This window comes from Mustelus asterias, chromosome 15 (assembly GCF_964213995.1).
Source record: "Mustelus asterias chromosome 15, sMusAst1.hap1.1, whole genome shotgun sequence".
NCBI classification, from domain to species: Eukaryota; Metazoa; Chordata; class Chondrichthyes; order Carcharhiniformes; family Triakidae; genus Mustelus; species Mustelus asterias.
Window position 1 is genome coordinate 49,382,669 of NC_135815.1, and position 12,429 is coordinate 49,395,097.

A 12,429-nucleotide genomic window follows, 5' to 3' on the forward strand; every position below is an offset into this window, starting at 1 on the left:
ACATCATCCCACCCTCTTTTGGGTTTTGCCTGGGTGGGAGACAGTTCAGAGAAGGCTCACTGGGATGATCCCCGGTATGGAGGAGTTGTTTTATAAGGAAACATTAAACATTGGAATGCCGAAGATGAGGTAATCTCATTGAAACGTATAGGATTCTTAAGGGACTTGACAGGATAAATGCTGAGAGGATGTTTCCCCGCATGGGAAAGTCTGCAACCAGAGGCATAGTCTCAGAATAAAGGGGTGCCAATTTAAGATTGTGATGAGGAGGAATTTCTTCTCTCAAATGGTTGAGAGTCTTTGGAACTCCTTGCCACAGAGAGCTGTGGGGGCAGAGTCCTTGTGTGTATTTAAGGCTGAGATAGATTTTTTTTACCAGTAAGGGAATCAAGGGCTATGGGGAAAGGGCAGGAATGTGGACATGAGGAATGTTAGATCAGCCATGATCATATTGAATGGCGGAATAAGCTCAAGGAGCCGAATGGCTTTACTCCTGTTCCTATATCTCATGGTCTTATGGGATTGGAGGTGTCAGGTTAGCAATTGAGATACTGATTAACTGTTTTAACTCTCAAATATGGGCACCTGTCTCCTGAGCTGTCAGCAACTCACCAGGGTCACCAATGCAAGTGCATGGCATGAGGAGCTGCTTCAGCAGAACTACCAAGTTGGGAAGGATTTGGTCAGTGAACCTGAAGAACTCCAGAAAAGTAGGGGAGATGCTGCTGTTTAAAGGATTTCTTCAGTGAGAGTGCTATCACTGCTTCACCGATGATTGTGAACTTCTTGGAAGGCTCGTCGCATGACTTTACTTCACAGTGATCATGTTTTCAGAGGAGGGCTTGGAAGATACCAAACACCGATCTTGCTGGCGCAGATCCCGTTTTGGGCCTCGCGTGAGATTTAGCGGCCATAATGGAATTTGCATCCACAGTTAACACGGCCACTAGAACATGGCCATTGTGTTTGATAACTTTTCATCAGAACTAATGAAAGGTCATCAACCTGAAACATTAATTCTGTTTTTCTGTCTACCAATGCTGCAAGACCTACTGAGTATTTCCAAGGAGCTTCACAGGGTAGACATTGAGAAGTTGTTTCCCCTGGCTGGGGAATCTGAAGAAGGGTCATCCTGAAATGTTGGCTCTATTCTCTCCACAGATGCTGTCAGAGCTGCTGAGTTTCTCCAGCATTTTCTGTTTTTGTCTGCTGTTAACCACCCAGGCAAACTTTGTGTTGTCCACAAACTTATTAATGCTACTCCCCACATAGTTATCTATGTTGTTTATATAAATGACAAATAATAGGGGACCCAGCACAGATCCCTGTGGTACACCACTGGACACAGGCTTCCAGCCTTCTGTCATCACCCTCTGTCTCCTACAACTAAGCCAAATTTGAATCCACTTCATCAAATTATTCCATTTGCACTTGCCTCCTTTATAAGTCTCCCATGCAGACCTTGTCAAAGGCTTTGCTGAAATCCATATAAACTACATCAACTGCACTACCCTCATCTACACACCTGGTCACCTCAAAAAATCAATCAGATTTGTTGGGCATGACCTCCCTCTGACAAAGCCATGCTGACTATCCCTAATTAAGTTTTGCCCCTCCAAGTGGAGATAGATGCTCTTCTTCAGAATTTTCTGCAGTAGTTTCCCTACCACTGATGTGAGACTCACTGATCTGTAATTCCCTGGCTTACCTCTATAACCCTTCTTAAAAAGCAGAACCACGTTAGCAGTTCCCCAGTCCTCTGGGACTTCCCCCGTGGCCAGAGAGGAATTAAACATTTGGGTCAGAGCCCCTGCAGTCTCCTCTCTCTTGCCTCGCACAGCAGCCAGGGGCATAATTCATCTGGATCTGGAGATTTGTCCACTTTTAAGCCTGACAACACCTCCAATCCCTTGTCCTTCCCTATGTCAATTTGCTCAGGAACCTCAGTGTCTCATCCCGAGCTCCATACCTTCATCCTCATTCTTTTGGGTGAAGCCAGAACTTTCTCATGTCCCCTCTTTGCTTTTCTAATCACTTTCTTAAGCTCCATCCTGTACTTTCTGTACTTCACTAATGCCTCTGCTGATTTGTTCCCCTTGTATCTGCTAAAAGCCTTTCATTTCCTTCTCATCTGATCCTGAATGTCTCTGGTCATCCATGGTTCTCTGGGTTTGTTACTCCTTCCTATCACCCTAGAGGGATCATGCTGAGCTTGTACCCCCTCCATTTCCTTTTTGAACGCCCTGCCCCAATATTCTCATGTAGGTTTCCCCACTAGTAGCTGTTTCCTATCTACTGTGGCCAGATCCTGCATAAATTGATTAAACTCCACTCTCTGTTAATCCAAAACTTGTCAAGCACAAGTTAAAAAGGAGCATATGATTTATTATGCAAGAGAAAATGAAATTCCTTCTCATTAGTCCATACATGCAACTGTCTTAATCTTAGCATTTTACATTCATAGCTCAATGTCATTTCTGCTTCTTGTATTAGTATTGAGAATCTCGAAATACTTTTACATTTTATAATGTGGAATGTAATTGCAAATTTTCTCAAGATTTTTTTTTAAATAGCAAGGTGTTTGGCAGCTTTTATACTGTTAAAATCTGTCTTGGGTCAGTAAAAGTAATTATAAAACGTCGTGTCAAGTTACATTTTTCTTTTGTCCTTTTATTTTATCTGTTTAGAATTTCAGGCAGGGAAAAGATGGGAGGAAAAATATAGTTGGTTGAGGAAAAATAAGGTATCTGTGAATATAGTTAACCAATTAACTATATTTTCTGCCAGTGGTATTGATGCAGTAACTGAAATCCTCAATGTGGTAACTCTAAACTGTATGTTATTTCCGTTAAGAGGAAACTTCCTTTCAGTGTTGCTTGAAGATAACACTAAATTACTACCTATTATTAATACAACTGTTCATGCAGTTTCCTTTTTCCTGAGTTGAGTTCTTCATAGAATGTTCTCCTGTTTGTAAACCCCTGGGAAAACTTTCTTACTAAAATGCAAGATAAGTAAGACCCCACCTATATCATCTAGTCCCTCCAGAGATTGTTGAGTAACTAAAAATACATACCATTTGATTATAAGTTTCTTAACTGGTAACAGGGAGTTTTCAGGGTTAACAGATTTGACTCATAATGATAAATGTTCATGTTCTCTATCACACATAATAGTAAAACAAAATAGTAATAGTAAAACAAAAGTCTGGTACATACGGTTTGGATAAATATTGTACTTGTAGTGAAATGATTTTGAAATGATCCTGACATGATCAGATGCCTGTTAAATGTAGGAGAAATAATATCTATTGAATGGGCAGTCTATTTCTGCATCACTTAACCTTTGTCAATATGATTCTTTATATTCTACATTTATGCTTTTTAAAGAAAAAGGTAGAGTTTGAATGTTATGTTTCATTAATTATGCAGTCTTGTTAACTGAGTCTCTTGCACATAAGGAGTATTCAAATGATGACAACTTTTGGTTGCTTGCAGGTGTGGTTGAGGAGAAACTTATTTAATATTCTATTACCATGTGGCCATCCTAATAAAATTCCATTCTGTAACTACAAGTAACAGTATTATGCCAATTCAAAAGATCAATTTAAACGGTGATGCACTGTTCCAGAGGTAAAATAAAATAATTTGCATATTGTGGGTCCTACGTATTTTTGGATGTGTATATTTTCACAAATGTTTATTACATCATTCAGCATATTTAGCTGCTCTTTCCCTGAGTGCAAGGCAGAAAGCTTCGGCAACATGTCTTTCTTTATATTCTGCTTTGAGATCACGATTGTTCACCATCTTCTGGTATGTTTTAGGACATTATAGTTATGTAAGTAGTTGCATACAACCCAATTTCTCTTGAGCCTTAGCATTAGTGCGCTGTAATTAGTTCTTAAATTAATTTTCTGCTATTTCCATTCCTTTCAGGCAGAATATAATAGATTTTCAGTTTCAAACCTTCTATAAGGTATCTAGATTGAAAAGCTCAATTATTTATTTATTCCTCGGGCCTCAGCTGAAGATCATTTGATGCACTTATTTGTTGCTTAGCAGCAGTGTTTGAATTAATGTGAGAATAATGGTCCTTGTGCGATCCATAAATAATCTGACTATACCAGTCCTCTCTTAGCTTCATAAACAAAGGGATTTCTCTACGCAGTAGAGAAAAGGGAAGGTTGCCTTTTAACGTAACTAGGGCATTAGATCTGCTCGTGTTGTTTTGAATATTTGAGGAAATTGCATTTCTTGTAAAATGCTACAGTGCACACTTGCGTTGCAGATCTGTCATTGAGGACTGTAATTCCTGAGTTTGAGCAACGCTCCACTGTATTTGACGTGAATTTCTATTTCAGTGGCAGCACCCCCATTGCATCCATTACCCTTTTCAGTTCTAATTACTGTATCCGTCACGATGCAGTGATCAGCTGTAGCCATGGAAGTTCATTTATAATCACAAGATAAAGATGGAAAGGGGCACGTAATGAATTCCTCTTCTGCATTTTTCCCCAAAATTTTAGATACCTTTAGCCAAGGTATAAGGACCCCATTTTTATTAAAACCTGACTAAAAATGCCAAATTTCAAAATCAATGCTTTTGATGATAAGCTCCAGAAATCATGGAGGACAGCACCGTGACCTTAAATATGAAAGCTAACTCCTACCTGCATGATTGTGACAGGAAAGTAAGATCAAGGGATTTATGTTTGCTTTTCTGCATTAATTATGTATTTACTGTCTGTGGTCACTGACTTAGCTGTACCAGATTCAATATAAATCTGTCAAATCTTAGAGATGCCATGTCAATTGAAAACTGCAAAGGTTTTATGTGGGATTATTCTAATTTTATCATTGAGGATATGAGAAGTGAGAAAGCTTTGATACAGAGGTAATAAATATAACCATTCAAATTATTGAAAGCATTGCAATATATTGTTGAACATTTTGAATTGTATATCTAGTTTAAATATAGCTACCAAGAAAAAGATTGGAGTGGTCCCAATGTCTCTTGTTAATAGAATGACTGGTTCAAAGGCAATTATGAAGCTGAAAATGATGCCAATTCTGAATTTACCCATGCCATTTGCAGTCAGGAGTTGGCCTAAATTCATAGTGATCTTTTCTGAAAGAAGGCTTCTGTGATCATAGAATCCCTACAGTGCAGAAGGAGGCCATTCTGCCCATCAAGTCTGCACCGACCACAATCCCACCCAAGCCCTATTCCCGTAACTCCATTTATTTACCCCACTAATCCCCCTGATACTACGGTCAACTTAGCATGACCAATCAACCTAACCCGCATATCTTTGGACTGCGGGAGGAAACCGGAGCACTCGGAGGAAACCCATGCAGACACGGGAAGAACGTGCAAACTCCACACACAGTGACCCAAGGCCCTGTGATTAATATGAATGTAAAGTGAGAAGTTCAATTTGAATTTTCCAGCTTTTCATTAAATTATGAAATGCCTCTAGTGCATAGGAATGGTCAGCAACCCACCTCCATAGAATCGCTACAGTTCAGAAGGAGGCCATTCGGCCCATCAAGTCTGCACCAATTCTCCAAAAGAGCATCTTACCTCGGCCTACTGGCCAGCCCTATCCTCAACCCCATGCATTTACCGTGCTAATCCACCTAACCTACACACCTTTGGACTGTGGGAGGAAACCAAAGCACTCGGAGGAAACGCATGCAGACACAGTATGTGCAAACTCCACACAGTCACCCAAAGCCAGAATCGAACACGGGTCCCTGGCGCTGTGAGGCAGTAATACGAACCACTGATTAAACCACTGTAGGGAAACTGATTAAAGTTTAGATTTTTACAGTAATGAGCCCTTAATTGATCTACTTGGAGCAAGTGGGGATGGAGGTGGGTCAAATCAATTCACTTAGGTACCCCACGGCAAAGATTAGTGAGGGCTGCAGCCCAGAGGCAGATTGTCTCAAAGCCTTCCACTTCAGCAGAGGGAAGTGAGATGTCACAGAACCTGGAGGTACTTAAAACTAAAAGTTAAGAACAAATGCTCCCTTGAAATGCTGAACAGTGAGTAATCCAATGTTTGTATCTTACAGACGAGCGTGAAGCTGTTCAAAAGAAGACTTTCACAAAATGGGTAAACTCTCACTTGGCACGAGTGTCTTGCAGAATCACAGATTTGTACACAGACCTACGCGATGGCCGGATGCTGATCAAGCTACTCGAGGTGTTGTCAGGAGAAAGACTTGTAAGTATTTAATTGACAGAAATATGCGTGGTCAGTAATATTCCCTGGATCAAAGTGCTGTTATTTTTCCTTACACAAACATGTGACTATATGGAAGGCTTTGTTCAGGTAGTAGTTCTTGATATATTTATTAAATTAAACAAAGCATACATAAATTGCAGCTTCAGTTCTAACCTTTTTAAAAACTGAAACATGTCTTTTCTTTTCGCCCAAAAGATTATTTGATTTGATTTATTATTGTCACATGTATTAGTATACAGTGAAAAGTATTGTTTCTTGCGTGCTATGCAGACAAAGAATACCGTACATAGGGAAGGAAAGGCGAGAGTACAGAATGTAGTGCTACAGTCATAGTTTGGGTGTAGAGAAAGATCAACTTAATGCGAGGTAAGCCCATTCAAAAGTCTGATGGCAGCACGGAAGAAACTGTTTTTGAGTCGATTGGTATATGACCTCAGACTTTTGTATCTTTTTCCTGACAGAAGAAGGTGGAAGAGAGTATGTCCGGGTGCATGGGCTCCTTGATTATGCTGGCTTCTTTTCCGAGGCAGCGGGAAGTCAGACAGTGTCACTGGATGGGAGGCTGATTTGAGTGATGGATTGGGCTACATTCACAACCTTTTGTAGTTTCTTGCAGTCTTAGACAGAGCAGGAGCCATATCAAGCTGTGATTCAATTGGAAATAGACTTTCTACGGTGCATTCTGTAGAAGTTGGTGAGAGCTGTAGTGGACATGCCAAATTTCCTTAGTCTCCTGAGAAAGTAGAGGTGTTGTTGGGCTTTCTTAACTATATAGCGTCCGCATGGAGGGACCAGGACAGGATTTTGGTGATCTGGACACCTAAAAACTTGAAGTTCTTGACCATTTCTACTTCTTCCCCAGGGACGTGCCCTCCACCATGCTTCCTGAAGTTGATGGCTATCTCCTTCGTTTTGTTGACATTGAGGGAGAGATTATTGTCGTCGCACCACTTCACCAGACTCTGTCTCTTTCTTGTACTGTGTCTCATCATTGTTTGAGATCCGACCCCGGTGGTGTCATCAGCAAACTTGAAAATCGAGTTGGAATTTGGCCATATAGTCAGAGGTGTATAAGGAGTACAGTAAGGGGCTGAAGAGACAGTCTTGCGGAACACCGGTGTTGAAGACGATCATGGAGGTGTTGTTGTTGCCTGTCCTTGCTGTGGGTTAGGAAGTCTAGGATCCAGTTGCAGAGGAAGGAACCGAGCCCCAGGCCACGAAGTTTGGTGATGAGTCTTGTAGGAATAATGGTGTTAAAGGCTGAGCTGTAGTCTATGAAAAGGAGCCTGACATAGGTGACTTTGTTATCTGGGTGCTCCAGGGTTGAGTGTAGGGCCAGGGAGATGGCGTCTGCTGTGGACCTGTCGTGGCGATAGGCGAATTGTAGTGGATCCAGGCAGTCTGGGAGGCAGGAACTGATTTGTGCCATGACTAACTTTTCAAAGCACTTCATAATGAAGGATATCAGAGCCATCGGACGATAATCAAAAAGGCTTGCTGCCTGACTTTTTAGGTGGCTAGAGTGTGTTTGAGAATAATGCCAACATTTAATCCCCATGCCAGCTGCAGTAATTATTGTGAAGCAATCCATGATTAGCAGCCCTTGGATAATGAGGCTGCTACATGCAGAAATTAGCAGAGGGCTCATCAAAATCAATGCCAATCCAAAATTTGGTCCTTATGTGGAGTAATCCCGACCTCTACTCCTTTACTGACCTGCAACATGACCTCTCTCAAAGATGCCATCTTTTAAGCCCCTATCTTTTAAGATGTTTTCTGGCTTTTTGTCCTGCTCACCCCAGTGAAAATTCTGAAAGGTCTGACCTTGGCTTTTCTGATGGGGACAGGCAGGCACACTTGCTTCGTACCCTTTCCCATGACCTGTAAAATGATGTTTAGCTAAAATGCTGGTGGGACTTCTACTAATACCACTCAGCAACTATTTTCTGGACACCTCTGCTGTTTAGTCCCCTTTCAGGATCATAAAATTAAGCCTTCAGGATTTCATTGTCTGATGCCAAATACTACAGATATTTCAACCATTACAAAATAAAGTGTGGACAAAAAGATTAGGCTCTTAACGAACAAATTACCTTCTTTGATGTTGCTCAACCGTTAAAGTGGAGGTGAGAATCTCTTGAGTCATGAAGCTGTTTTGACATCCTGAAGACAATACAATTAAAACACTCCTTTGTTTGAATATACTCAAGAATGTCTGTTGCAATAGCATGCTTATTGTAAGTTGAGATTCGACAACATTAATCACCTGGGTAACAAGAAAGCTATGGTTTCCATAATGATGTTCCCACAAATAGGACATTTAAATAGACACTAGCTTCTTAAGGTACAGATTACTGTGGTCTTAAGAAAAGCATTCTTGTGTTTCATTTCCCCAATGTTCCTGGGGATTGCAGATGACGTTAGTGTGAGGCCCTGAAAGTGTGAATTATTACTATTACTTGCTCTCAGCCACATTGTAAACTGTAAAATTAGTAATTTTCACTGGGCTAAATTATTAAGAGTGCAGAGTGCCCCAATTAAAGCTTATGGGCTTATTTTCTTGTATGACCACAAGTGCCTCTTATCAAATGATCATATCATGTGGTGTATACATGCAATAAAAAAATCTATGGAATTTTGTTTTTCTACACAGTGTTGTAGGGTTTTTAACAACCACTTGAACATCTGGAACAAGCAGACCATCTCACCAAAGGATGCCAGAATACAAAACTCCTTCAGCTACTGTGTTGGAGTATCAGTATAGTTTATGCATATAATCTCTAGTATGGTGTTTGAACAACTATTGACCATAACTAGAAGGTTGTATTGTTATCAACTGAGATGATTTGAGTTCTGCTAATTTGAATTTAAATTCTGCTTTGAAAAAGAAGGAAGATGAGCATTTAATCAATTGCTGTTCTGTTACAATATCCAGCTGTGGGTCAAGCAGGAAAACTTAAGATGGCGAATAGTCTTGTTGAACCATGGAGAGATGGAGTTGATGGTTTAGAATGAAGTTTGTGGCGTATACTGAAGACACTGAATTTAGTCACCCCAAATATTTAGTTGGGTGAATCCAGAGAGAATATTCCTGGTTGTGTAAGACCCATGTGCCAGGAACTCACAATTGCCAAGGCTTTATACATTCAACTCCATAACATTACCCATTTTTGCACTGCCTCAACTCATATCCTGCTGAAACCCTCATCCATACCTTTGTTACCTCTAGACCCAACTATTCAAATGACTGGTTACTTGCACCCTCCATGAACTTTAACTATCCAAAACTTGGCACAGGACTCGTACCTTGCCCCATTTACACACCACCTTTAGCTTATTGACTGTCATTGACTCCCAGTTTAGCCAAAGCTTGATTTTAAAATTCTCGCTCTTGTTTCCAAAACTCTCCATGGTTGCCTTTCTACCCACCTCTGTAACCTTCTGCATTCCTACAATTCTCCGCCATCTTTGTGCTCCAATTTTGGCCTTTTGTACATCCCCAGTTTTATTCTTTCCACAATTTACAACTGTGCTTGCATCTAGATATGCTCTCAGCTCTGCAATTTCCTCCTCTGCCTCTACTACTCTTGCCTCCTTCATGACATTCCTCAAAAACTACCTCTTTGCCTGTCCTAATACAAGTTTTTATGTGGTTCAGTGTCAAATTTTATTTGATACTCCTGTGAAGCAGTTTGGAGTATTTAATAGCAATGAAGGTGCTAACTAAATGCAAGTAGCTGTTGTTGTTTAATGTAGCAAAAATGACAGGCAGATAGATATGATTTAAACTATTGGGCAAAAGAAAAAAGTGCTTATCCACTCGAACCCCAACTTGTTACCTTAACTTTGTTGTTAATGGTTTTTGGTCCTTAGTTGTTGCAACTTTCCCAAAAAAATTTTAAGTGTCATAACCGTGAGAAGAAATTTGTTAAGCAATTTGACATATTAATATATGCCTGGTATTTATTCTACAATAATATTGTGAAAGAAGGGCTTGATTTTGGGACTAGCAACAAGCAGTGCGCTTGCTGTTGATTTGAAGAAGGCTGCCCACAAAGATCTAGTGAGCTTGGATCTAGGCTTGGATTTAGATCTAGGCTTGGATTTCCCCTGACAAATAATGCTTCGAGTCTGGCACCAAGTCAAGGGATCTCCAGGCATGCAACGCAAGTGGTGTTATTAGCAGAGTAAGCAGCCAATCACATTGAAGTGTTCCCATAGACCGCAAACCAGGAAGTTAAAAAAAACCTTCATCCTCAATTTTAAAATTTTACAGGCAATGCAGTAAATAATTGGAACATAAATATTTACGTGGAGCTCAAATAATCATAAAGTGTAAAAAAAAACGTGTGGAGCTGGATTCCATACTTTTTAGCCAATGGATTTGAAGGCAGGAGATATGTGATCTCAACCTGTCCGAAATTTTACAGGGGGCGGAGGAGGCGGTGGGCCGTCTTTTGAGGCCCTTATCATGCCGTTAAAATGTTGCAGGGCAGCCATGAGGATCGTGGACAAGTTTCACACACCGCCTTACCCCAATTTTCTTTTTGTTGTTTTAAATATATGTGGAACTCCTAATGCAAAAAAAAGTATCCAATATTATAAAATTAATCTTTCAGGGCCAGTGAGACTATTTAGCAATAATTATGAACCTTGTTATGCCACTGTAAACCAGTTATTTCCTCATTCAACAAGGTGTGGCTTTTTTCAAAGGTTGTAAAAGTGAGACAAAGAGCATAAGGCAACAGCAACAACTTAACACCTTTAATCATAGAATCTTAGAATGTTTATGGCATAGAAAGAGACCATTCAACCCATCGTGTCTGTGCTGGCCTTCTGAGGGAGGAATCCGCTTCGTGCCATTCCCCTGCCTTTCCCCCATAGCCCTGCAAATATTTCTTTTTCAGATAATGATCCAGTTCCCTCTTGTAGGCCTTGATTGAACCTATCTTCACCATACTATCTGGTTGTGTATTCCAGATCCTAACTATTTGCTGCATGAAAAAGTTTTTCCTCATGCCACCTTTCCTTCTTTTGTCAATTACCTCAAACCTGTGCCATTTGGTTCTCAATCCTCCCACCAATAGGACCAGTTTTTCACCTATCTGTCCAGACATTTCACGATTTTGAATGCCTCTATCAAATATCCTCCCAACTTCCTCCTCTCCAAGGAAAATAGTCCCAACTTTTCCAGTTGTGTGAAGTTCCTCATCCCTGAAGCCATTCTCGTGAATCCTTTCTGTACTCTCTCAAATGCCTTTCCTAAAGTGTGGTGCTGAGAACTTGCCTGAATACTCCAGTTAAGGCTTGCCTGTTTTTTATACAGGTTTAACTTAACTCTTTTTCTTTTGCCTTCAATGCCCTATTGATTAAAACCCAGGATGCCCTGTGCTTTATCATGTAATGAAACATCCCAAGATGCTTCATGGGCATTATGAAACAAAGTATGACATAAAGCCATTCAAGAAGATCGTAGGTCAAAAAACAAAAAGCTTGGTCAAAGAGGTAGGTTTTAGGACTGTATTAAAGGGAAAAATCCAGGCAGAATGGCTGAGGGCTGTAGGCGCGTAATTCCAGAGCTTGGCCTGGCATGGCTACCCATTTGGGGATGCTCAAGAGGCTAGAATTAGATGAATACAGATGTCTCAGGGTGGGGAGTTGGAGAGAATTACAAAGGTAGTGAGGGGCCAGGTCATGGAGGAGGGGTTTGAAAACAACTGAGAATTTTAAAATCAAGACGACCCTTGACTGGGAGACAGACTATTTCCAGCTTTTAGATGTTGCTTGACTTCGCCCCCTTACCAGCTCATCTGCTGCTGAAACTCTCATTTATGCTTTTCTTACCTCTAGACTTGACTATTTCAAAGTGCTCCCACCTGATCTCACACCTGATCCCCTACATGGCTCTCCATTTGGGGGTGCTCAAGAGGTTAGAATTAGATGATTGGGGGCTGGGGTACAGGTTGTGGCTGGTGGTGGTGGCTGGAGAAGATATCTGGCTATTCAGATATTGTGGAGGGAAACCATCGACTGACCCTTGGTTTAATTTGGACCATCATTCTCCGATTCCAGGTAATTTCTGCAATGCAATGAGTGCCACTAGGATCTTTACACTTTTGGCCACTTAATGAAAGTATGAATGAGTTTCAGCAGCAGACGAGATGATGAGGGTG

The 12,429-nt window shown here is 40.8% G+C and overlaps 1 protein-coding gene across 2 annotated transcripts in view; it reads left to right on the forward strand.

The window, feature by feature from the left end:
- sptbn1 (spectrin, beta, non-erythrocytic 1) overlaps positions 1-12,429 on the forward strand; it is a 244,542-nt gene that overhangs the window by 161,525 nt on the left and 70,588 nt on the right. For both annotated transcript variants that reach the window (XM_078229863.1, XM_078229864.1), the window contains one exon: positions 6,084-6,235. In XM_078229863.1, coding sequence (XP_078085989.1) covers positions 6,084-6,235 — 152 coding nt within the window. The remainder of the gene's footprint in view (positions 1-6,083; positions 6,236-12,429) is intronic.